Source organism: Glarea lozoyensis (genome assembly GCF_000409485.1).
Source record: "Glarea lozoyensis ATCC 20868 chromosome Unknown GLAREA14, whole genome shotgun sequence".
In the NCBI taxonomy this organism is placed as follows: domain Eukaryota; kingdom Fungi; phylum Ascomycota; class Leotiomycetes; order Helotiales; family Helotiaceae; genus Glarea; species Glarea lozoyensis.
In genome coordinates, this window is record NW_007360988.1 from 1,272,741 (window position 1) to 1,298,479 (window position 25,739).

General features: G+C 47.5%; 10 protein-coding genes across 10 annotated transcripts; 3 read left to right on the forward strand and 7 right to left on the reverse strand.

Annotated features, from left to right (window-relative positions):
* Positions 1-741: 741 nt before the first annotated feature.
* GLAREA_07009 (CYTH-like phosphatase) lies at positions 742-3,187 on the forward strand (the record flags this gene model as incomplete). Its single annotated transcript, XM_008080957.1, has 3 exons — positions 742-2,433; positions 2,480-2,950; positions 3,008-3,187. 3 exons carry the CDS (start codon positions 742-744, stop codon positions 3,185-3,187), a joined length of 2,343 nt encoding a protein of 780 aa, XP_008079148.1.
* Positions 3,188-3,721: 534 nt separating this feature from the next.
* GLAREA_07010 (MFS general substrate transporter) lies at positions 3,722-5,617 on the reverse strand (the record flags this gene model as incomplete). Its single annotated transcript, XM_008080958.1, has 7 exons — positions 3,722-4,000; positions 4,053-4,512; positions 4,566-4,779; positions 4,831-4,881; positions 4,931-5,037; positions 5,089-5,322; positions 5,373-5,617. The coding sequence occupies 7 exons, from the start codon at positions 5,615-5,617 to the stop codon at positions 3,722-3,724; spliced, it is 1,590 nt and encodes a 529-aa protein (XP_008079149.1).
* Positions 5,618-7,029: 1,412 nt separating this feature from the next.
* GLAREA_07011 ((Trans)glycosidase) lies at positions 7,030-10,330 on the forward strand (the record flags this gene model as incomplete). Its single annotated transcript, XM_008080959.1, has 4 exons — positions 7,030-7,585; positions 7,678-8,699; positions 8,763-9,136; positions 9,184-10,330. The coding sequence occupies 4 exons, from the start codon at positions 7,030-7,032 to the stop codon at positions 10,328-10,330; spliced, it is 3,099 nt and encodes a 1,032-aa protein (XP_008079150.1).
* A 759-nt stretch (positions 10,331-11,089) lies between these two features.
* Positions 11,090-12,452, forward strand: GLAREA_07012 ((Trans)glycosidase; the record flags this gene model as incomplete). Its single annotated transcript, XM_008080960.1, has 3 exons — positions 11,090-11,333; positions 11,381-11,812; positions 11,863-12,452. The coding sequence occupies 3 exons, from the start codon at positions 11,090-11,092 to the stop codon at positions 12,450-12,452; spliced, it is 1,266 nt and encodes a 421-aa protein (XP_008079151.1).
* Positions 12,453-12,542: 90 nt separating this feature from the next.
* GLAREA_07013 (Acyl-CoA dehydrogenase NM) lies at positions 12,543-14,169 on the reverse strand (the record flags this gene model as incomplete). The annotated part of the gene is made up of 6 exons (XM_008080961.1): positions 12,543-12,649; positions 12,696-12,721; positions 12,771-12,853; positions 12,911-13,491; positions 13,541-13,636; positions 13,698-14,169. The coding sequence occupies 6 exons, from the start codon at positions 14,167-14,169 to the stop codon at positions 12,543-12,545; spliced, it is 1,365 nt and encodes a 454-aa protein (XP_008079152.1).
* A 1,235-nt stretch (positions 14,170-15,404) lies between these two features.
* Positions 15,405-16,385, reverse strand: GLAREA_07014 (uncharacterized protein; the record flags this gene model as incomplete). Its single annotated transcript, XM_008080962.1, has 1 exon — positions 15,405-16,385. The coding sequence occupies one exon, from the start codon at positions 16,383-16,385 to the stop codon at positions 15,405-15,407; it is 981 nt and encodes a 326-aa protein (XP_008079153.1).
* Positions 16,386-17,150: 765 nt separating this feature from the next.
* On the reverse strand, positions 17,151-18,613 carry GLAREA_07015 (Six-hairpin glycosidase; the record flags this gene model as incomplete). Its single annotated transcript, XM_008080963.1, has 3 exons — positions 17,151-17,720; positions 17,774-18,353; positions 18,405-18,613. The coding sequence occupies 3 exons, from the start codon at positions 18,611-18,613 to the stop codon at positions 17,151-17,153; spliced, it is 1,359 nt and encodes a 452-aa protein (XP_008079154.1).
* Positions 18,614-20,095: 1,482 nt separating this feature from the next.
* GLAREA_07016 (FAD/NAD(P)-binding protein) lies at positions 20,096-21,442 on the reverse strand (the record flags this gene model as incomplete). Its single annotated transcript, XM_008080964.1, has 2 exons — positions 20,096-20,551; positions 20,600-21,442. 2 exons carry the CDS (start codon positions 21,440-21,442, stop codon positions 20,096-20,098), a joined length of 1,299 nt encoding a protein of 432 aa, XP_008079155.1.
* A 680-nt stretch (positions 21,443-22,122) lies between these two features.
* GLAREA_07017 (GroES-like protein) lies at positions 22,123-23,307 on the reverse strand (the record flags this gene model as incomplete). The annotated part of the gene is made up of 5 exons (XM_008080965.1): positions 22,123-22,330; positions 22,378-22,455; positions 22,513-22,858; positions 22,904-23,009; positions 23,062-23,307. 5 exons carry the CDS (start codon positions 23,305-23,307, stop codon positions 22,123-22,125), a joined length of 984 nt encoding a protein of 327 aa, XP_008079156.1.
* A 1,213-nt stretch (positions 23,308-24,520) lies between these two features.
* GLAREA_07018 (uncharacterized protein) lies at positions 24,521-25,598 on the reverse strand (the record flags this gene model as incomplete). The annotated part of the gene is made up of 2 exons (XM_008080966.1): positions 24,521-25,350; positions 25,409-25,598. The coding sequence occupies 2 exons, from the start codon at positions 25,596-25,598 to the stop codon at positions 24,521-24,523; spliced, it is 1,020 nt and encodes a 339-aa protein (XP_008079157.1).
* Positions 25,599-25,739: the final 141 nt, after the last annotated feature.

Consider the following 25,739-nt stretch of genomic DNA (forward strand, 5'->3'; position numbering starts at 1 on the left):
ATTAACATATTGTAAGGCTTGAAGAGCGCGCAAAGGATTGTAAATCATTTTGAAATATCCAGACCCAATTGAAACCCCTTGAAATGTTTCGATTGATAGACTAGCCCGAACTTTTCGGCAAAGAGCTCAACGCGTCACAAATAAAGTATTATCACCACTTTGCACAAGCCGTACGGGTTCTTGATTACTGTTTGAGACTATCGAGACATTTCTCCCATACGATGCATGTCCCTTATAGAATAATTCGATATCTCACCTGCTTCCCGTTTGCTTCCCTTTGCCGTGCATAAGTTCAGACGGCGGTGCGTGTCTTTCAGGAGGTGATGGCGGCTGGTCAACCTTGCGACTAAGGGGATTTCTCCAAAATGTGCTTGCCAAATACAACAGCAAGTGTCCCAAACCTTAACCTTCAACCTCCACCCATGCTCCCACGACCGCCGTCCCTCTCGTCGCATATCGAATTAATCCAAATCGAATCCGAATTGCTCCTTGAGTCTCTGCGACCCTTTTTGTCGATGTTTCTGTCCTCGTGTTGCCTGTCGTCTTGAAGCCCTTTGTTGAGATCCGTTTGCGCAAACTCCACCGCGCGCGCGCCCAGCACCCAGTCGAACCCTCTGTCGTGTTAGCTGACGTTCGCCAACTATCGTCAAATGACTGTCAATTGTTGGGAGATACAGCAGACTTTGTAGCCCGGGGCAAGGTGCGCTTGGGTACTTTGGGGGAGGGAGACCGATCGCAAACATGGACCTTCGTTCCATCATAAACACCGAAGCTGGGGAAAACTCCATTCCCAAACAAGCAGCTCCAGTCACGCCAATTCAAGCGCCTCCACATCACGGCTTTCGAGAGTACAGCCATTCATCACAGCCGTCGCCGGGCAAATACCCTTCGCAGGACTATACTTCTCAGACGCCAGGCCCGTATGCCTCACCCTCGACTTATCAATCTGCGACTCCTTATCCAGGACGACCTCCTCCTCCTCCTCCTATTCAAGCCCCTCCGCAGAATGACCTACGCTCTCCCGTGAGATCCTACTCTGCCCAGTCACCGTATCAGCGTACACCTTCGACCTCGACCTCGTCCCAATATCCATTTCCACATACCCAGACTCCTCAAAGCCCAGCGCAACATCAGCAGTATCCACCTTCCTTCCCAACTCGAGACAGCTATCCGCAGGCCAACCCTCCGCCTCACCATTCACAGCAAAATTCTTTGAGCCACCAAAACTCTGCACATAATCTGGTGTCGCCGACCCCCCAGACACCTCCAATTGGGATCCCTGGAGCTCCACATCCATATCTCCAGCATCAAAGATCTCAATCTTCCATCTCAGCTTCCACCCCGACGCCCACATCTGCCCAGAGTCAACAGCCGTACTACCCTCAATATCCACAAGATAGCCCTGTATCTGCTGGGCCAGGACCGCAATTTGCTACATCACAGATTCCTCAGCATCACCGGCAACAATCTCAACCAGGCACTCCGCTGGGCCCACCTCTTACACAAAGACCATCTTCCGGAACATTTCCGCAACCAAGTAGTCCATATCAACAACGAGGTATCTCCACCGGGCCATTTTCTCACTTTCAACAAACCTCTCCAGCACCTTCGGCTTCTGCCACTCTTCCCCGACACCCTAGTACACCAAGCGCATACGATTCTCAAAGAACCTCATTGAGTGAACAAAGGAGATCGCGAAGTGAAAGAGAGCGAACTTTGAGTGTTAGCCCAAAGACTCGGGTTCCTAGTACGCCACGCGCAGAGCTTCCAATCTCTCAGCCAGAAAACGGGTACCCATACTCGACAAAGAGAAAAATGGATGATCGTGATTTGAGAGTTGAGGATCATGCTGTGCAACCACCAGAAAGTAAAAGAGTCATGAATGGCGAACACAAGATTATCCACTCTGCATCTAGCTCTCCAAAGGCGCCAGCGAAGAAGCGAATTCGTTATACAGAAATTCCTATTTGGGCGCAAAGTGTTCGAAGTAAGGCTGCATTAGAGATTGGGCAAAGAGCGAAGTTGAATGGGAAACAAGCAGAGACAATTCCTGCTCAAGGTCCTGCCCAAGCGTCCGTAATTGCACATTCTGAGACGAATGGTAGTCACAATAGCTCTCCGATGATTTCAAGAGCCGGAATTCAGGACTTACCGCCAGATCCAAGTATTTTACTTGGTCCGCATGAAATGAGTTTGCTGAAGGATCCTCCAACGAAAGGCATGACGAAGGCGGTAGCCGATTTCTTCTACTCAGAGGTAGTTTCTCGAAACGATTTTGGAGAACTTTCCAGTCGTGGGGTAGAAATTGAAATCGAGGCCAAATTGGGCCACCTTATTGACAGGGCCACCAATCATCGATACCAGCTGCCTATACTCTCAGAATGCGTTCTTGCACCAAATCCAAATATTGCCTTTAAGAGTTCGATGACATTGGTACAGTATCTTTTCTCCTATTTAAGTTCTTGCTAACCTTCCATAGCCACAACATTCTGGTTTGAACAGATTTCTGAATGTTCAAGTGGAAGCTACACATCCGAGTAAGCCAAAGAATAGACCTAGGGTACCAATAAACTATCTCCATCGCCGGGAAACAGATCGATTTTACACCCTGCCAGCATCGATGCACAGCATTCTCCCAGCTGCGGTTCGCGAACAGATTAAGCGGGATGTTAGTGTTCGTGTAACGACCGACCAAAAGACGGGCCAAATAATCGCACGTATCATCAAGACTCGAATAGCGGATCTGGATATATACTGTCCACAACTACCGCTAGATTGTCGCATCAGTATAAACTTCGAAATGAAATTTGATGGCGACATCGACGAGATCATAAGGAATGCACCGGCGGGAGAAAAGCGGCCAGAACGTCAGAAAGATCGTTTGAGTTATACCCAAGGTTTATACCAATTCGATCTCACGCAGGTTACGTCGGAGATCACTGCTCCAAATGTAAGCCACTATGTTCCTTGTTTTCATTTTTATATCTTGGCGCTAATGATATTGCAGGGTACGATACGTATTGAAAGGGAACATGAGTTGGAAATCGAAGTCTCGACTGCCGCTATCAGACAACAGGGTCAGAGGGCTGCGAATGGAGAACCCCATGAGTATCCGAGTCTGGTAGAGGGTCTGTTAAATAATGTTTGTCTCCTTTCGAAATGTGCGGGGGAGCAACCACCGCAATGAGCGGTCTCTCATGCAGCAAAGGGATTTATCTTCGATGTTGGGATGTATTAATTTACGGGTTCATGACCTCTTCTTTTATGGATACCCTAGGAGTTTTTTTGTTAGGGAAAATAGGCGAGGCGGTTGCTTGGGTAAGAGGTGCGTAGGTGATGAATAGTAAGTAATATATGTCGAATCTATCGGCTTGTACTTTTAACGTATTTTCACGCTTGATATCGATCAACGGTGCTTTGCAAGACTGAGAGGACACCCTCCGAGTACAATAGCGTTAAAGGGGCTTCCCAAGGTTCGACTCTTGATATTTATCGTGAGCCTTGTTCCAAAAAAACAAAAACAAAGAGACAATCTCATACGATTCCTCGAATGAGAGGAGAAAGTTTTAGTTTTAAAACAGGAATGTAGCTAAAATCACCGCAAGCAGATATCCTGTCAGACTTACAACACACTAATAGTTTCTGACAGACATCACACATAACATATTCAAAACAAATTGTTAACACAATAGTATTACTACTCCCCCTTCTCCCTCCCCATCTACAACTCTCCCTTCAACCCCACCCCCACAGTATTCGCCACCGTCTGCACACTCCTCTTCTCCAAACTCTTCTTCACCGGGTTCGGCGCGCTAAACACCTCATCCAACTCCTCCAACGTGCGGTCCTTCGTCTCGACGAAGAAGAAATAGATCACGACGGCCTCGATCAGGTCCCAGAAGACGAAGACGAGGTAGAAGTAGTAGGTCAGCTTTTCAAAGGCGGGGCCAGACCCGTATTGGATTATTGTGCCTGCGATGGAGGAACCGAGGTTGCCGAGCTGAGGGGGGTGTTAGTTTGATGAAGGGAAGGGGAATGTTAGAGGGACTTACAGCAGTTCCCTTAGCACGTTGTTCCGAGTTCAACGTCTCCGCGATATACATACTCTGCAACGGCGTCCAGCCAAACGAATACACGATCCCGAACAAATACACAAACGTGATCGCCGCGTTACTCGCATGCAGATTCTTGTTCTCGACGGCGAGTTTCGTTGTCCCGGTGATGATGGCGAAACAGACACTCGCGAAGATGATGGAGTAGAGAAGCAAAGGTCGTCGTCCGATTTTGTCGGTCATGCGAGCGCCGAATACGGCGCCGAGCCAGCAGAGAACGGGGTTCACGCCGTTGAGTCGGAGTTGCGTGTGTGGGTCGTCGATTCCGGCTGTTTTGATGATGTTGGGAAGATAATAGCTCGTGATCGAATTTCCGGATAATTGTCCAAAGAAGGCCATTCCAAGGACACAGATCATACGAGAACGGGCGTTGGGAGTGTTGAAGAGGGCGGAGTAATCCCTGGTCTTGTTAGTATTTTGGAGTTTGAAAGGGGGCTTAAGCGAGAAACGAACCACCAGCGTTTGTCAGATCCGTCGAGCGTAATTTGGCCTTGCATTTCGGCCATTTGGAGTTTTACCATCGGATGGTTCTCGTCGCCTTCGCCGTGGTATTTGGCGAGGACGGCGCGCGCTTCGTCGGCGCGGTCTTGGCCTACGAGCCAGCGGGGGGATTCGGGGAGGAAGAATGCGCCGCCGGCTACGACTACTGAGGAACAAAGTTGGCACCCTGAAGTTTCAAGGTTAGTGAGAGATCAGAGTATGGAGTGGGCAGTCTTACAGATTGGAATACGGAATGCGGCTGTGCTGTTGATGAAGGCAGTTCCGTAGCCTGTAGATGTTAGTGACAATTTGGACATAGTGAAGGAACAATTTCTTACAAGTCCAGGCTGCGGCAATAGAACCAATGTACCAGCAAGTGTTGTAAAGACCAGTAATGGTTCCACGCCATTTGGGATGTGCCATCTCACTAACGTAGCAAGGAGCTCTGAAGAGAATGTTAGCTTTTTAGAAGTGGGACATGCTCGCTTAGACTTACGAGACACAGCAGAACGAAACTCCAAACCCAAGAATAAATCTTCCAGCCATGAACATCTTCATGTTCACAGATGGAGCTTGAATACACGTTCCTATGATGATAATTACGGCGCCTGTTGCCATTCCCGCGCGACGACCGTATCGATCATTAACTGGACCGGTAAGGAAAACAGCTGGAATGGATCCGATGTTGTAGAGTGCGAAAACAAGACCAGTCGAAGAGCCGGCTTGAGACCTATTCAAGATGTTAATTAAGCGACTTTGCCGAAGAACTTGAAAACTCACATTCCAAAATAATCTTGATACTGCTTCATAGCGTTGACCGCTCCCATGAGAGAGCCATCATATCCGTTAAGACAACCACAGAGATATGCAACCATGAGAACACCGTACAGACGGAACATAGACGCCGTCCATGGCGAATCCTTCGAATCATCTACATCGGTAGCTATCTGGACGATGTTCGCAGCATCATTGCTGTCGACGTTGTTGATGTGGGAAGACCCAATGTTCTTCTCGTCCGTCTCCATGTTGTTGGATAGACTATCTCAGAGAGCTAAAAGATAGGTGATGTATGCTTTGGACCCGCAGGACTGGGATGAAAAGTTTGGGACTGGGAAAGTCCACCTGTTTATATATCAGATTTTCAAATCCTGGCACGTCCAACCGCCATGTCGAGGAGTTGTCGAATTGGAATCTGAGATGTGAGAGGCGTATGGTTCTAGATCGCTAAGACATTGAATCAAGGTTTCCTTCGAACCAAGCTGTCGGTTGGGGGGAATGAGGGGAAAGACATATGATGGTCCAGGATAGGCAGCCTAGTTAGTCTATGCACTCCGCGATAGCATGTGGTCTATGGATCTCTACACGGGGTCCATCCACATTCAGGAGAAACATGGGGTGCCAGCTTCAAAGCGAGGAGGAGAAGCTGGGGATAGCTAGCCAAAACATGGGGGGCCAATTAGATGTGGTAAATCTCGTGCTTTTTCGGGTATTAGGGCGGGGTCATATTGTGGGTTAAAGAAGCTTTCCTGGCTTGATGGTCTTGGTAAAGTGGAATAAAGTGGTGAGGATAATTGGCAATCGGGGATGGTCGCGGATGTCGTTTGTTGCGAGAGGTCGGGGATGGACGGGTAAGCGAGTTCGAAAGGGGTGGATGTTTTGCAGAGACTGCAGCGGGTCTGATTGGTGCATTGGGCTAAGCGAGGGGTAGACTTGTTGTCCCCGACTTCCCCGGACACGAAGCTCGACAACAAGTCATCCTTGATTTTTACCAGAACTAGATTGACTCGCCGCACGCAGTGAAAAACGCGAAAGAACGACTAGAGATCATCCGATAATTCACCAAGCAAAATTGCAATGGCTCATAGAGAGACCTCATTCAAAAGGTGCCGAATAAAAACATGCAGATGCAGAGAAGAGAGTACGTCCTCGTGTGACCATGTCTCCCATGCCGTCAAGGCTGCTCATTGCTCAAAGTGTTTGGAGCATTGAGGATTCACCGCTTGCATGGACAATCCGACGATAGAGATGAAGATCTCACCTTGCAACCTGCCAACACCCCACTCTAGCCTTGGCTGTTGACACTCAACTTGTGCCGAAACATCCAATCTGCTTCCTTCCAATATCCGTCTTGGGTTTTGCAAAACGATACTGGTGGGGCAACGTAAGTACCTCGACCCGCCGAGTAGCCGCGAAGTATCACGTTGCTCAATGTTTGAGCTCCCTTCGTTTACCAGCATCTTTCTCTCTCATATAGGCGATGATAGTCTCGGTAGCATCTTCTCGATTCTTTATCCAAACCACTCATTACCTCCCTTGATACTGCTACAAGAGTCCTCGTTGGTATCCTGACTTGAGGAAACATCTATATCAAGAGAACACGACCGCAACAGATCAGACATCTCCAATGCAGATACTGAAAGTCTCCGAAACGGCAATCATGAGCGGAATTGCTACGTCTTCTTCTGGACAGAAAGACGATTACCAGAATGAGTTGGTGTTTGAGCGAAACAGGCTACCTCCAAGAGCGTATTTCAAATCAGAGCACTCGTTGAATCTGAACGGTCGTTGGAAGTTTCACTACGCTTCTTGCCCTGCAAAGGCGCCATCAGAAGATGATGATATCGCTTCAATCGAAAATTCATCCACAATTGATGTTCCTGGCCACTGGCAGCTTCAAGGCTACGGAAAACCTCATTACACCAATGTTCAATTTCCATTTCCGGTAGATCCGCCTCATGTTCCTTCGGAAAATCCAGTTGGGACTTATTCAACAGAATTCAGAGTGCCTTCAAAATGGAAAAGTGCTGGAGAAATGAATTATCGGCTGAGATTTGATGGCGTCGACAGTGCTTTCCATCTTAGCGTTAATGGATCTCCTTTTCAGGCGAGATACAGTCAGGGGAGCAGAAATCCTGCTGAGTTTGATATTACGGACCTGTTGATCCGCGACGGCTCCAGCTTGAACATAATCACCGTACGAGTGTATCAATGGTGTGATGGAAGCTATATTGAAGACCAGGACCAGTGGTGGCTTTCAGGCACGTGACCCTCCTCAATTTGGCAACGAGGTACTAATCTATAATAGGTATATTTCGTGATGTGCATCTTATTGGATTTCCTACACGTGGTAACATCGAAGATTTCACTGTTCGTACAGAACTTGATGACCAGTACAAGAATGCCAAATTGAATCTTGACATTGCGTACTCTGTTGCAGCGGCCTCAAATGTGATTGTTTCACTCGAAAAGGCTGGATGCAAAGGGACGGCAGTATTTGAACAGCAGTTTGAGCTGGAAGCCGGATCTTCTCAGCGTAGCTTTTCTTTTGATGTGTCAGATCCCCTCAAATGGACCGCTGAAACACCCAATCTCTATGAAATTTGGATCACGCTGGCTGGAGAGGAAAAAGGAAAAGCACTTCAAAAGATCCATCAGGAAGTTGGTTTTCGACAGGTTGAAATCAAAAAAGGGAATTTGACAGTAAATGGCACGGCAATTCATCTAAATGGTGCCAATAGACATGACCATCATTTCAAATATGGACGTGCGGTTCCCTTGGACTTCATCCGCCGAGACCTTCTTCTCATGAAAACTCACAATATCAACGCCTTACGCTGTTCTCACTATCCCTCGCATCCGGAAATCTATTCACTAGCCAACAAGATTGGCCTATACGTCATGGACGAAGCAGATCTCGAGTGTCATGGCTTCTACGATGCTGTTGCAAGACCACTACAGATTCCCGAATCTCAGCCATATGAAGAGCGTAAACTCTTGACGTTTCCACAATCTGCAAAATTCACAACAGATAAAGAATCGTGGCAAGGTGCTTATGTGGAGCGAATGAAGCAGATGGTACACAGGGACAAGAACCATCCATCGATCATTTTCTGGAGTTTAGGAAATGAGGCCTTTTACGGAAGAAATCACAAGGCAATGTACGACTGGGCGAAGGCGTATGATCCCACACGACCTATCCATTACGAGGGTGACGCAGAAGCTCTTTCTGCGGATATGTTCTCCTATATGTACATGTCAATCCCCGAACTTGTCAAGCGGGCGAAGGAACATGGCGACGACTTTGAGAAACCAATCATTCTTTGCGAAGTGAGTTTTCTTTTACCAATTACCATTACTTTGCTAGACTAGAATGATGCTGACTTGTTATAGTTCGCTCATGCTATGGGCACCGGTCCAGGCGCTCTGCAAGAGTACCAAGATGCTTTCCGTGCTCACCGACGTCTTCAAGGTGGTTTCATTTGGGAGTGGGCCGATCACGGTATCTTGACAAAGACTGATGATGGTACTCCTTTCTTCGCATATGGTGGGGACTTCGGTGACTATCCTAATGATGGCAACTTCGTTATGGATGGTCTCTGCGACTCCGAGCATAATCCCAGATCGGCTCTAGTGGAAGCTAAGAAGGTGTTTGCGCCTGTGAGCATAGGTCGTGAAGGCGAATCAATTCTCGTCACGAACCATTACGACTTCAGTTCGTTAGACCATCTCAAGGCGCATTGGACACTCTCCACTTTTACTGCTGGGTATGCTCTCTTTGTCTTTTTCAGTTTCTAGTCCTAACTTCTCCCAGAAACTCCGAGAGCATAGTCTCTTCGGGACTCCTATCTCTACCAAATGTAGCTGCAGGCGAAACCGCCACTGTGGATATGCCAAACTTTGGCCAAATCGATCAGCTTACTGGAGAAGCTTGGCTGTCTGTATCCATGGAGCTCGCCTCTTCCACTGTTTGGGCACATGCTGGGCACCAAATTGCTTGGGGACAGTTCAGAGTTGGCGAGCAATCTCTTGTCAAATTTGGACAGACAGAACCATCCTCCGGGATTGACAGCCCCACACTGTCTGATCGCTTGGCGATATTGACCTTGTCAAATCCAGATGTAATCTTTGAGTTTGATAAGAGCATTGACAAGATTACCAAGTGGTCTATTCGCGGTACCGATATCTTTGAGGTCGGCAATGGGCCACACCTTACTTTTTGGAGAGCTCCGACTGACAACGACATACCCGAAATTGCTCAGTACTGGGTGTTGTTTGGCCTCGACTCGATGCAAAAGCAAGTCCGGTCTGTAAGCCACACTCTGGAAGACGGAAATCTTCAGATTACCACAAAGACCTGGGTCAGTCCGCCAATCTTAGCCTGGGGATTCGACACTACTACGAAATACACTCTGCAAGGCGACGGCAGTATCAAAATTCACATTCATGCCGAGCCGCGAGGATCAATCCCAATCACACTACCGAGATTTGGATTGGAGATGAAAATGAACAAAAGCACAGATACGATCAGGTGGTTTGGTCTAGGTCAAGGTGAAACATATAGAGACATGAAGCAAGCCGGCAAACTCGGTGTCTGGACAAACAGCGTCGATGAAATGATCACCCACAACGCTTTCCCACAAGAAAGCGGCAACAGAACAGACACAAGATGGGTACACTTGCTCAATTCCAAGGGCTCAGGTATTCAGGCGGAGCTTCAATGCGAAGCACCCAAGAATGAAGGTGGATTTGATTTCAATGTCAACAGACATTCAGCACACGCTTTGGAGAAGGCGAAACATCCTTATGAGCTTGCACGAAGTGATGAGGTTATCTTTAGAGTAGATGGAGGACATCATGGGTTGGGTACGGCCAGTTGTGGACCTCCTACTTTGGAACAGCATTCTTTGCATACTCAGGTCTTGGATTTTACTGTTCTTTTGACGCCTGTTGGGTTATAGATGGATGAGAGACTCGGTTATATTAGAACAGTGTTATACCCAAATTTGATTGAATATTTGACACTAGATTCCTTGCTATATGCTTTACCAGAGTTTCATCTCCCTCGAATTTCCTCTCGCCATCATTACTCACCACCATCAAACAATGTTTGCTTTACTAATCATATCATTCTCAAGCCCCAGATCAACACTTGGCACTCTCGTCGGCACATCTCGCTTACGACACACCTCCCTCCAAACCCCTCCGCAAACTCGGTGTAACACCAGCGCCAGCGGGGATATCGCGGAACTCATTCAACCTTAAAGACTCCTCTAAACATCCAAATTAACATTCAATTGGACCGCCTCTCCACACGCACCGTGCCGTTGAAAATGCGCGTTAGTGGGGCCGGGGCAAATGTGCGGGGTATCGGTCGAAGTACGTGCTTCCATCAATCAACGACGGCTCTAGTATCGACTGCCAGTTCGAGCGGTACTTGGCCAAGCTCTGAATCCGGGGATGGCAAAATCGAGGGTCAAAGGCATCATCATCATCCTGGAGGCTGTTGTGGTTTTGTCCGTTCGTAAAGAGGGGACACGCTTGGAATTGGGAGGTGGTTAAGATCAGCTGGTTCGAAGTTTCTTAGGGACGGAAACGTGGGGATGGATACAAATTGTCCCTAGCTATGATGGTGGAGCTGTGCTGGAGTTGTATAAAAGCGAGATGGATGCCCACATAAGAATTTGAGACTGCCATTGACAAGTCACCTACAAGTCACAATGCGGTTCTCTTCAGTCTTACCTCTTGCGTTTGCGTGCTCTGCAGTAGCGGTAGTCATTCCCTCACCCAAAGCAGCATGGCCATACGGACCGCTCGTCACTGACGGACGATGGATTCGGAATACGAAAAACGAGGTCGTCACGCCTGTAGGTGTCAACTGGCCTGGTCATGGCGAGGCTATGATTCCAGAGGGTCTTCAATACGCGAGTATCAATAAAGTGCTTAAGGATATCAAGAGCCTAAGTAAGACCCAAATTTGCAAATAGCCGAGAGGTATTAATCATATGTAGACCTCAATATCATCCGTCTCACCTTCTCCATTCAGATGATCGATGAGATATACTCGAAAGGCAACGACACCACCGTGAAAGAGTCTTTCCTTAAAGCTCTAGGAACTACCAACGGCACGGCCATATACAAGAAGTTCCTCCAGAAGAACCCGCAGTTCGATGACACGACTACTAGATTACAGGTATTCGACGCTGTGGCAGCCGAGGCCTTGAAGCAGGAAATCTACGTCCATTTGGACAACCACATCTCCCGTGCAGAATGGTGTTGTGGGGAAACCGATGGCAATGCCTGGTTCGGAGATACTTATTTCAATGTTGCGAACTGGAAGAGAGGACTTGCGTACATGGCTGATCATGGGAAAGCTTGGCCTGCTTTGGTGAGCTTGGGACTGAGGAATGAGCCGAGAAATGCTACTAATAACCCAACTATCTGTACGTCACTCTTCTATCTGAACTGGGTCTTAACTGACGCTGGACTGTAGCCAAAACATATAACTGGGAGACCTGGTACAAGAACATGATTCCAGCAGCCAACGGTGTCAACGCCGCCAACCCTGGCCTTCTCATCTACTTCTCGGGTCTCAACTACGACACCACACTCGCTCCCATCACCACCGGAGCAAATCTCGGTTCTGGCACCGTTTTCCGCAAATCAGACTTCCCATATTCCAACAAACTCGTCCTCGAACTGCACAACTACCAAACCACAGCCACAACCTGTCCCTCTATAACAAACGGTCTCTACAACGGCGGCTACAACGCTCTTAACGCCACAGACCCGAAAGTGAAGAACGTGCTACCAGTGGTGATGACAGAATGGGGTCACGACATGTCGAATAACGAGTACAAAGGAGTTTATCAGACGTGTTTGGATAGTTATCTCGGTGGGTTGAAGGCTGGATGGATGTTCTGGGAGGTTGGGGGAAGTTATTATACTAGACAGGGAAAACAGGATTTCGACGAGACGTGGGCGTTGTTTAATCATGATTGGACGAATTGGAGACAGAAGGCTTCGGCGGAGTCGATCAAGGAGATGGCTAAGAGGACATTGGCGGGGACGAAGAAGTTGTAGATGGTTTTTGTTGGCAGAGAAAAGATAGATCAAGAAACACAGCTTCTAAATTCACAAAAGGGTTTGCTTTATTTGCTAGAAGTGAGATGGTTAAAGTTTTGAGAGCTCCGCTTTTCGAGGACCTACGTAGCCGAATAGGTAGGCGGCTATTTTTCGCATTTGGATTTCTTCACTACCTTCTGTGATGCGATATCGACCTGTATTGTCAGCCTCCAAGAGTGATGTTGGCAAGGGAAAACTTACGATGATGTCGATAGATATGCTCGAATCTAGCAGAAGTCAGCCAACTCTTACAAAGTTCTTGTCTGTCAAACTTACGGTTTATGTCTCGAATATCCAATCCCACCATGAATCTGAATAGCTCGATCCGCAGCCTGCGTACACAACCTATTTCCCCAATACTATCACCTTTCGTTAGCATGTCAATTGTCGCCTCATGAGAATTCAAAGTAACTCACATTGCACATCGACACCTTATCCCCCAAATCCCTCTCAATCTCCCTCTGACTCAACCCATCCATTTCCGCCGCCGTCTTCAAAATCAACAACCTCAACATCTCAACCTGTGTCGCCAACTCCACGACTGGCGTCGTGATATCCTGATTCCGCGCCAGCTCCCTCCCAAAAGGCTTTCGCTTCCTCGCATACGTGATACTCTCCTCGATACAAAACTCCGCCGCGCCTAACGAGCTCGCCGCTTGTCTCAGTCGATTCTCATGCACGAATGCCTGCGCGATGGCGAGTCCTTGGTCGAGTTTCCCGAGGATGGAGGAAGATGGTACGAATACGTCTGTGAGTGTGAAAGATGCGTGGTCGGTAGGCATATTGAACGTCCATTCGAAAGACGTGATATCCAGACCAGACGCGTCTCTAGGCACGAAGAAAGCTGTTATTCCAAGGGCAGAGCCTGGGTTGCCGGATGTGCGTGCGAAGACTAGACAGTGAGTTGCGGTGTGCATGCCTGTAATCCACATTTTGGCGCCGTTGATCTCAAATCCCGAGATACCGTTTCTGGTCACTGGTTTGGCGGTCGTTTCCACTATGTTTACCTCTCAGTATGTTCTGAGGGAGAACCTTTTGGCACTTACTATGTGTAGCATCACTCCCATGCCCCGGCTCCGTCAACCCAAAAGCAAAACTCCTCCGCCCCTCAAGTCTGCCCGTGATAAACTCTGTCTTCTGCTCTACTCCCCATCAGCCCGCTTTCCCAACCATTACACCACCACCTATAAAATTTTCACATACCAGCCGTACCAAACTCTCTCACCATAAGCACATCCGGAAAATTGCCTACTACTGAATGCTCATTCTGCAAGTCATTCGCCAGATTCGGCGCGCTTTTCGCTAGATGCATGCGGATAGCTGCCATCCAGAGATTCCCGCCGTTTTGGCCTCCGTACTCACTCGGGAGACAGAATCGGTAGAATCCTGCTGTGTCAGCTAGTTGACGAGCTTGAGCCAGGAGTGCCTCCCATTCTGGTCGTGGAAGCCCTAAAGTTGTCAATGATGAATAATGCGAGAAGGGAAGGGAATGACCTTGATTATCCCAGTTTGTACGGGAATGTTCTCGTCGGTGGTCAAAGAATCGCTCGTTATCATTGGATGCTTGGAGAGGTACTATCTCTTGAGTTATGAATTTGTCGAGGGAGGAGATGTAAGCGAGGAGGTCAGGGGGGAGGGAGAAGGATATAATGCCGTGAGATGGATTTAGTGGCATTTAAGAAAGACTCTGTTCCTAAGTTCTATACTGTGTTAATTAAAAACCAAATAACTTGGAATGAAATGTTCACATCAAAAATGATGTGGACTAGTCTTTGAGTTGTTGTTCTCAGATTGCGGGGTATATTTACCTCGGACTCGGGACAGACTCTTCAGTGTCTTTCACGTAAACATATAGATATTCTTAACACAATCCAGGTCTAGCGAGACTACACCACTATCAAACAGATTCTAAATCTACTCACGCCTGTTAACGAGATTAATTAATATTTTTGCGCCCCTTATGAAAGGCGGACTTGCCGTTCTTTGCCTCGAGGGCGCCCCACTTATCCTTCGCTTATATTTGACGCTCGGCCACAAGTTTGTTTGAAAGTTCATAAAACGTAATACGGGAAATTTTGCCATCAATAGGACTATTGGTGTAGTGGTTATCACGTCACTTTTACATGATCACTAAGTTTCCTTAGTTGTTTAACAGATCAGTGAAGGTCCCAGGTTCGATCCCTGGATGGTTCATTTTTGGTCATTTTTTACTTCTTTTAATGCGCAGTAAGTCATGTCTGCTGTGGTCATGGGTATTTTTTACTCAACATACTGATGAAAACCCATCTATCTTAATCTCCCACCAACCTGCGCCCTTCAATATACTTGGGTAAGTAACGCATGAGTGCCGCACGCCCCAGTTTTGGGTGGGAAAAGTGTCATTTAGCTATCTAGTAAAATTACCACGGTAGTTTTAATTTTCTTGATTTTTCTACTAATAGAAAAGTAAAGAAAGTACCTAGCCCTATACCCTTACATGATTCTATTAATATTGTAAGGAACGAGAAGTAATAGAAGATAGCTAAATCTTACGATTTTGGTGTTCTCTCGCCTAATTTTTCCAGGTTCGAGAGAGTTTGGCGGGCATTCATGCGTTACTTCCCTACCCAAGTACGACTCCTTTTTTTTCAGACTAGCTAATTAAGCGAGATATATAGGGATGCGAAAATTCCTAGCACCGACGACTCATATAGTATACTTACCTAGGTAGGTACCTTAAGACCTCCTCAACAAGCGTAACTTTACAATACTACTCCAATCTCCTCCTCCTCCACTTCACCACCCTCACTCCCTCCCTCCTTCCACCTTTCATACAAATCTACCGGCAACATCACCCTCCTCTCACACCCCACAACCACCAACACGTCACTCCCAACCTCATACCTAACCACCGCGCTCCCTCCACACTTCTTAACAATCCTCACAATCTCCCTCATCAACCCCGCCAACCCCCTCAACACATCCTGATTCCCCTTCTCCCAGTCTCGCAACTTCGACGTCCGGCGTCGTGAACGTCCCGCAGTCATGGTTCGTACGCACTAGCATCGGCGTCTGCGAGATCCAGACTTGCGGAGCGATGGTGTCGAACTCTAGGGTTCGGTGACGGACGCGAGTCTTGATTTCGAAGGTGTTGGAGTGCGAGATGCGGGTCCCTATGGTTTGGACGGTGAGTTTGGGTTTGCTAGAGTTGGGGGTGAGAGATAAGTTGTCTAATAAGCTTGCGATATCATCCTCCGGCTTTGGGGTCGATGAGATGGGATTCGCAGCCGTGTCTACGTATCCGTCGGTCTCATAGCGGATCATCATTTTCAGATCGCTGAAGCTGTAACTGATGATCCGATGGTGTCCAGTACTACCCGGTATCTGGGTCGTTGTGTATGCTTTCTCGAACTCATGACCATACCCTCTGAACTCATTCGGTCCAATAACCTCAGAAGTTTTCGTCTCATTACGGTTGAAAATCGCTGTGTTCGCTGTGACTTCGACATCGATGCTAAATCCCTCAGCGCCGTTTCTACTGGTGCTAGGATCGATGAACGAGAGTAGTCTGCGGATGTTATTCCGGTCGCTCACGATATCGATATCTCGGATGTCGAATGAGGGATGTGTGTGGTAGAGCGCGCGGAACAGTGGTTCAAGAGGACAGCTTGGGTGTCGTGCTGCGTTCTGTGCGATGTATACGAGTCCGGAGTCTTTTTTCAGTGGTCGAGGTACTGGGGGAGGTGACCAGAGGGCTGGACTGCCTGGGACGGCGATTGTGGGCTTTGAGGGAGGAGCTTCGAGCCAGTTGTAAGAGGCGAGGTGTTTGATGTTGGTTATAGTAGCGAAATCCTCGGTGCGGAGTTGGGGTAAGTTTTTGCGAGAGATTTTGAAGTTGGTAAGAGGCGCCATGGTGCGGATGGTTTAGAACAAGTGTCTAGTGACGGCAGGAGTATGTGAATTTGGTGAGGTGGTTGAAAGTAGGAGTGAAAACGGGAAGGTTTTCTTCGGAAGTGTTTGTCTTCTGTTCAGACTCGTAGGCAATCAATCTTGTATAGAAATATGCAGGTTTCCATCTTGAGCAAACACGACCAAGGTATCCAACGATTGGCAAGGTTACAAACAATGAAAGCTCACCTCGTCAGCTACCCTATCGATATGTTTGTCTAGTTGGGTGTTTCTTTGATCCAGAATCATGATATCCCATAAAACTTCACTTATGTTGAAACAGTAGTTGATAAGGAACATATTAGTAGTCCAACTACATCTCTTACCTTGAAATGGTCTTCGTATTTCTCTACTCGTAAATTTCTCAAACTGTTAAAAGATTGAAACACAAATCATAGTAAAAACAAAACAACTTCTTCTCAGTACATGGATACAATCCTTCCCTTTAGATCCTGATTATATAAGTCTTTTGATGTCTTGAAGAGTCTGATATCTTACTCACTTAGTCATCTCTGGAGAAAAGAGGGTCAGCTTAAATCAATAAACAATAAGATTTTATAACCTATCCCAATTTATGTCTAAACACATAAAACTCCCACCCAATGCCCCAAACAAAGTAAACTAAAAACCCTAGGTAACCTGAACCAGATCGGCTGCAACAAATAGCCCCATTTCGCTCTCCATGGTATATAACAAACAAAATAATCAACAAAAATAACAAATTAAATTTTACTCCGAGATAATCATCGTCGCACTCCCTCCAACGACTCCAATCAACACCAGAGCGGTGAAAAATCCCGCACCGACACGATCCTTCGTGGTCGCAGGTTTAGTGAGCACGGTACCCGCAGTCAAACTGTTCTGTCCGGCATCCACGTTTCCTGTACTATTTCCGGTGCCTTTGACGGCGCTGACCCAATCCGGGACTTCGGTAATGAGGTTGCTTTGTACGACTTCGAGAACGGCCATTTGCTCTCCGACGCCAAAGCTGCCATCGAATGATCCAGTGTCCCACTTCAATCCACATTGCGAGCCAGATGCGCCTCCCGAGCATGTCTTGACCGCTGCCGCTGCGGATGTCTTCAGAAGGGGTTGAATTATGTCTTTGGTAAATGGAGCGAGGCGGTAGGTTGCGGCTAGCCAACGGCTGAGATATGCCTTGAAAGATCGCTGATCAACGTTACATTTTCCATTCTCGCACAGCTCGTGCATTATCCCATTGGTGAAAAATGTTGCTACTGTTTTGTTTAGGAGACCAGAAGTTCGTTCCTGCCATTCAACTTGTTCCGTACCATTTGTCTATTTTAAGATTAGTAAATACAGTACATAAAATACAGTACTTAGCGACTTACCATGTTGAACATTGTCGCGGCACCCAAAAGATAAATTCCCGCATTATAAGTCCATTGGTTGTGGTCCTTGGATGTGCAGTTATCACCAATGTTGGTTCCGTCAAAGACATTGTACTCCGGATCGATCAGGCCTTCGTTTTCGACCCATTCCCACGTTTTGGACGCCCAACGAGCATATGTCTGGTTACCCGTATATAGAGCCAATCTCGCGCCGAGATTGAAGAAACATCCGTTGGAAATCGTGTTCTTGTAACTGTAACCATTGTTGAAAGGGAAAATCTGCCATCGGAGACCTCCTCCACAGTTCGCATAATCCCATCGATCCGCCTGTGTATTAAATACACCTTGTGCTAAAGCTAACCAGCCGGGTGCCGGCGCTGGGAACTCTGGAAACTTTACTTCTGCCGCGGTCATGGCCGTCAAGCCCCAGAACCCTTGATCATCGTTTCCTAATGTCTTTGTCTGATTTTCCGGCATGAAGTCCCATTCCTCGCCCGTCTGGTGTAATATCGCTTCGGTAGTTATTGTGTTATATGTCGTATCGCCTGTGTAATACCAGTAGTTGACCATCGTACCAAACCTGTGTAGCATTAGCGGATGGTGCGACATTTGTTCTCAAAAGAGTACGTACATCGCTCCCGCTTCCCACCAGTAATATGGATCTGGCAAGTTTCCAGCGACATCTCCTGGGTTGTTTCCAGTATAAAAGCTCATCAAATCCTTTGCCAGCGTTTTCGCAGCCTCTTTGATACCGGTTGGCGTCGACAGATCTGCTACGAGGGCGGCATTTGCACCTTGACCAGCAAGCAAGCAGACGGAAGCTACGGGAAGGAAACGCATGATTGAGAGGTAGTAGTAGTAGGGATGTACACAAAGAAGAAAGGCGATCAAGATTCGAAAGTGTACAAAACGGAACGAGTGACAAGGCTGAGAGAAGCCAAAGGTGCGAAGGTGCGAAGTGTTGCAAGTTGGAGAAGGTTGGAGTTGATGTTGGAGGAACAAAGGGTAACGCTCAATCAGCAGGAGACATAAGGTTAATGAAAAGCGGGATCGTAGATCAATACGGGAACCCTTGGATGGATAGGATATCAGAAAGGCGAGGATACGAGTTTAGATGTCAGTTCAGGAGAAATATGAGCTGCATAACTGACTGCACAGCCCAGTCGATACGGATTTCGTCCTGTCCTGGTGAATTGCGCCCAAGACGCAGAAAGGAGTCACCGTAGAAGTTTGTTCGTCAAACGCAGCGCTTCGGCTTGCTGACTACGGCGGACGAAAAGGCCAAGGGCACTTCCTTGGGTATGCCAAGTTGAAGGCAATCCACTCTGAGACACCTCCCCTCGTTGCACAAACTTTCCGCAAATTGGGTGTTGCTGATCCCGCCACGGAGAGTTTGAGCGGAGCTGACTTGTGCAAACATCTGCACAATGGACCTTGTGATTTCTGTGAGGCGTTGATACAAGTAGCTGGAATCTGAGGATGATTGCTCAACGATTCTGCTGAGGTGAGAAATTGATTTGAAAGAAAATGGGTCTAATAATGCGCACATGAAAGTACCACATCCGTACCTGAATTAGTGGCGGCAGAGTATTTTTAGACTCGCCGTTAGTTTAGCTTCGGGAGTACTAGGCACGTGATAGGGAGGTGACTTGGCGGCGGCCGACGACAGCTACAAGTCCACAACAACATAAGATTTCCATATTTTCACTGACAGACGATAATGCGGTCTAGATTTCCTTCTCATTTCTACAAGCAGTGCGCCCCCAAGACCAAGCAATGATGTTCTGTTTCTAGCATAAAGCTTGACCTGACATCAGTTGAACAGCCTCAAATGCCCAGACTTGGGACGAGCGAGTTCAGACGATCTGATCTTCCAAGGTCTTGAGAGTCTTGACAGCAGAGCTTAAATTTCTGCGGGAACCGTGAAGACTTCCGACCGACAGAAGAATTGATACATATCCTTTCCATCATCAGGTACCGACGCAAACTCCTGGTATCTGATGCATACGCGAAGGATTTCAAACGTAGCCAAGCCTTTTCGAAACCCGGCAGGATCTATAGGAACACCTGCATCGAGTCGGGTATCGTTAGCCACTCGTTACACCAATTGTTCGCCGCACAACTTCACAGCATTGATTGAACGTTTCGAAACATTTGCTGGACGGCACTTACTCAAAAAGAAGCAGGAGAGAAGGATGATCACCCATATGCACAAGTAGAACAGATTCCTCGATTCTTGCGGTTTCTGCAATCCGCACTATGATACAAGGACATAAAGTCTAATCTATATGCGGCTTGAACTACTTTGACGGTCCTGGAAACTCAGAAGACTGGTGGATATGCGTCATCCTCTTTAGAAATGTCCAACATCGAGATACTCTGCTCTAGCATCTTCTCAAGATCAACATCCCACACCCACTCCTGGTTGTGTTCCAGATCATCCAACAGCTCCTCCTCACCAGACTCGAAACCTTCTTCCTTTGTCAACTCAAGCAGTATCCCCTGTCTTCTGGATCTATTAATCAACTCTTCGCATCTTGGACGTCTTATTTGACTCCATGCCGAAAATGCATGCTTGAGATCAGAGGCCGATGCGACCAACTTTTCCGTCAACAGACTAGACAGGATATAAACATCTTCAACAGCAAAGCCTGCACCTGCGTCCAAGTGAGGTGTTGAAGCATGAGCTGCATCTCCAAGAATACAGAAATTGCCCTTGTTGTATGTCCTCGCGGGTGTTGTATCAAACAAGCCCCATTTCTCGGGATCTTCAACCAACTTTTAAATCATTAGTAAGAGGGTTCAAAAAATGTTCAGATAACTAACCTGTAGTATCTTAACCACATCACCACCCCAACCATCGAAATCTTTCAAGACAGCTTCCTTTGAGCTCGGAACGACCCACTGTCTCTGCTTCCAAGGAACACCATCCGCATCTCGAAAGGCAACAACATTCAGTGCATTTCCATTGTTGATCGGATGCGTCAAAACGTGACCACTTTTCCCAACAAACATCTGTCGATTCAACAACCCTTCTCCGACAGCAGCGATCGCAGTCTTCATAGACAAGACTTTCCGATACGCATACTTTCCACTGTACACGGCATCCGCACCTAAATCATCATCTCCAAGCAGTAACCGTCGACTCCTAGACCGAATACCATCACAACCCACCACCGCATCCGCCCATGCCTCACTTCCATCCTCAAACCTCATCCTCATACCCTCCCCCTCCAACTCCTCAACATCCACAATTCTCTTCCCAAACTGCACCTCAACATCACCAGGCAACATCTCCACCAACCTCGCCAGAAACTTCGACCTAGACGCACTACCATATTCGAAGCCCCCCCTCATCTCCACCTTCCTAAGGACCTTCCCACTCATCCCGTCACGAATCGTATACCATAGATCCCGATCCCCCGCCAGATTAGGGACCGCAACACTATGATACGCATCCGCTAATTCCGGTGATATGAGAGATAAAGCACGTACGGCATTAGGACCAAACGCAACAGCGGCTGAAATTTCCGAGAATCGAAGACGAGACTCGTAGATGGTGAGGTTTATAGATGGATTCTTGGTTTTGAGTGCATTTGCCAATGTCAAGCCTGCGATTCCCGCACCGATGATCGCTATGCGGATAGGTGGTGGAGTGGTGGATTCCATGGTAAGTGAGATTCCTTTTATTGAAAAACAAGGTATCCAAAGTTCAAAAGATGGCTTTCTTAAAGGAGCGAAATCACAATCAAATTCGGATTTCAAAAAAAAGTTAGGCTCTCTTTGTCACGTTGTCGTATGATATTTCGGGTGCATCATACGATATGCATGGCATTCTGCATCGGGTGATCGACGAAAATGCTCCGGTGGAGACGTACTTTATTTTCGGCAGATGGCAGTTTTTTATTTGATTCACCGTTCCCCCATATCATATTATCTTAAAGTGTGATATGTGTTTGTGGATATGGATAGTGAAGAAGATGACTTTGAACCTAGAACCTGGAAGGTCCAGATCTCGCTAAAAATATGGGTACTGGCGACACTTCGATCCTCAACCAAGTGATAGTCAGAACAGCAGCATATTTATCTATGTCAATGGGTCTACGAATTATCAAATCGATCATTAATCTTTCCTAGATCCAAGACCCCTTTACTATCTGTCTATAAACTATTGATAGTCAATAGTGGTTACCGGCACAGCACACGCTCATTTCTAACTCGAGCTGAAGGAATAGCAGGATGCCCTGCACTTGTCGTGTTCACTTCGAGCCATTGTATTGACCACGACACATCCATACTCAAGCTACACCAATCTACCCCAACGTCCATCTTCCCCCTCCAACACCGCGTTATCTAACAAGCACCCCCCGATACCTCATCCCTCCCTCCTTCAACTTCTGATACGCCTCCGCAAACCCCTCCTCACTAAACGCAAACGTCTCAATCGCTGGCTTAACCCCCTGCGCCGCCGCAAAAGCCAACATCTCATCGTGGACATGTCGATGGGCTACGAGTGACGAGTGAAGGTTGTAGCCGTTGAAGAACATGGGTGTGGAGCTGGGTGTGTTAGAAAGACCGCAACAGGAGGAGGAAGGTAGACTTACGGGAGGTTGAAATTCTCTGCTGGTGCGGAGAGAGGAACAATGGTTCCTGTCCTTGCGAGGATATTCTTTTGCATAAACCTACACCACCCACACATCAGCATCCCCTCTCTCATTTTCACTCCAGTCGAAACTCACTTCTCCCAATCAGGATACTTGCTCCCGGCAACAATCAACACATCCACGGGCGCACTAACTTTCTCCGCCTCCCCTAACACCACAAACTCACTCGCTCCAAACCCTCTCGCCTCCTCCTCCTTACGTGCCGAACTCGAAAACACCACCGTCTCGTACCCGAGCTTCGAAGCGAACTGGATAGCGAGGTGGCCGAGACCACCGATACCCAGGATCCCGACGCGGTCGCCGGGTTTAGCGACGGAGGTGATGGCTGTGTAGACGGTTGCGCCGGCGCATTGGAGGGGGGCGGCGTGTTCCGATGCCAGGGAGTCGGGGATGCGGTGGAGGAAGGTTTCGTTGCCTATGTCTGGAAACTGTCAGACAAGTAAAGCGGGGAGGGGGAAGGACGTACAGTGAGTACCGAATGTGCCCGTATTATGATCTTTCTCTCCATAAGCGCTTCGCTCATGGCACCACACATCTTGCCCTTTAAGACAATAGCTACACGTCCCGCAACTCTATTATCTCATCAGCATCTTTCCTCCTTTTCTTTCCCATCGATAAACATACATTCCTAACATACCCAGCCCCCGCCCGATCCCCAACCTTAAACTGCGTAACCTCACTCCCGATTTTCTCTACAATACCCACGCCCTCATGACCCAACGCGATACCCGACGTCAGAAAATGGACGTCTGTACCGCAGAGACTTGCGTGTGTGATTTTGAGGAGGATTTGTTTGGGGCCGAGGACGTCTGGGATTGAGAGGGGTGAGGCTTTTCCGGCGCCGTCGACACCGCGGTAGACTGTTGCCATTTTGGGTGGATAGGGGTTGGAAGAAGATGAGTTGGTGTGGGGTTCTTGGTGGGAGTGGAGAAAGTGATGGTGAGGATAGTTGAAACGAGTGGTTCCTACGCTGGTTATATACTTCCTCGAGAAGACGGATCGACTATTCCACCCATTGCATTGTGAGGCCAAAATCTCAAGTATACGCACTCAAAGATGCCTATCTACGATCCATCAACAACGTTCCGTTGAATCCTACCATCGCCATGTACGCCTGAGCTGATATACTAGGATCGGACTTAAGACCCTGATAATGCAGGTACATTAAGAAAATCCAACCTATCTAAGACCTGGAAATCAGATCAAGATACCTAGGTCTGATTAGTGAACTAAACATTTACTGCAGTCTTGCTTATGAGATGGCACTACATACCGCGTTCGAAGCTCCATTTCAAGGATGAGTAATCCATTCCGCAGCTTCCAAGTCCTTTTTCACCATCTTCTTTATTTCAGTCTTGTAATTAAAACTTTGCAGTCGAATGTTTGATACTGGATTAGTTTCGTAGAAGTGAACTGCATATATTCTAAGACGAATCGGGAATATGGTGGATACCTTTCCATATGCTTGGGTTCCTGCAGAGGCGTTAAGTAAGCTCGCTCTAAGCAACACATTTGGGAGATAGCCATGCATGACGCTAGGATGATGATTGCGGCTTATAGCTCCAAAATTGTTTGCATGTTCTTTGCATTTAGTCATTGTCCATTGGTTAGATATGGTAGATACTGTTGATGGTATTAACACGTGGTGTGAATGTTGTTGGACATGAACTAAGGAGCATTGATCCAAGCCAAGCGATAGAGAAAGCTTATTAATGTCTAGTATCGTGTCTTTCGTTGCCACTCGTTCGGAATCATGTCCGTAACTCATCTCGTTTTGGCATCGATAACTTTGACCCAGTACTTATGGCAGGAAACTTTATTGACCAGCTGGCACACCTGCGCTCCATTTTCGATTCCTCTCTATTTGCGACGCGAGTTCTCATCGTGGGCTTTATGACATGTTAATTTGACCTAAGACGCGAAACGCATGGAAACGTAAGTTGATGTATTGCAGATTTAGAGACCAGAACGTACCACATCGCTTCATCGTTGCCATTCTTGGTGCTTCTTTTTTTGGTGTCACAACTCTGGGAACGTTGAACAGAAGTGTTGCTGATAGAGTTGGAAACCAGTTGTATTCGAATCATGTCTTATGGTATAGTGGTGGCGCTCCTCCTCCCATTGCCTCATCCATACGATCTATCATCGCCTCCATTTCTTCCTCGGTCATGCTCACTTCTCCATCACTTTCATCATCGTCGTCAGCGTCCTCCCACTCAGCATCTTCTTCATCGCTCGAGTCCACTACGTCGCCACCCTGCTCTCCATCAAAGTCACTGTCGTCCTGCGTACTGGCCCACTGCCTCAATTTTGCTAGCTCGGACAGCACCCTCTTCTCACTCTTTTTGTTCTCCTCATCCTGGTCCCAGTTCCACGAACCCCAATTGTTCTCTTGCATCATCCTTGAGATACGAGCGCGTCTTGCTCTTTTGTACGATATTTTGTTGGTATCGCCCACCATCTCCATAGCCTGTTTGAACAGATCACCCATACTCATCAGCCCTCTCTCCATCTTTTCCTTCATCTCGTCCGCAGCAGCCTTGTTATCTTCCAAGAAAGTGTCCATAAGTCGATTATAATGCTTCTCTTCTGCGTAGAAACGCGTGAACAAAGCTTTCCAATCACAACTCAATCGCATCTTGTCCCAATCCATCTCGAGTCCTGGTATTGGCGTATCATTGATCTCACGATGAACTTGTACTGTATGCTGTGGGACAGCAATATTATGCATATGTAGATTCCCGTCCTCGGTTCTCTTGATGGCTTCTCGTAGTCTTTCCTTTACGCAGCCTTGATTCGACCGGTCGTCAATGTCCCCTTGAAATATTGCAATTGTTTTATCTTCAGACAACTCCATAAACTCGAATGTAATGCCAACCATCGTCTTGCGTCCGTCCTGGTCCTCAAGAGTCCCTACCAAATCGGACATTTAGCTTTATAACTCGCTTGAAAACCATGAAATCTCCCCTACCAAGTGCATAATTGATCCACGTTTTGCGCAGATGCCTCTCCGCGAACAATTTCTCAACCGCATCGCGAAACGCACGACACACATGACGATAAGACATCCATAGTTCCACGAGAACCGGCTCTTCATTGCACTGCTCAATCACTCGTTCCCACAATTCGGGGGGAAGCGTTGGGGAGGTGGTTGTAGACATTTTGTTAGATTCCGTGACGCGTGTGGAATTCGAAGATTGAAAACACCATGAGACTTGCGCGGGGTCGCCAAGCCTCGAGGACATCATCCCACCAACACACCAAGGCAAACCCCTTACCTCGTTGATCATCCCGTAACAATT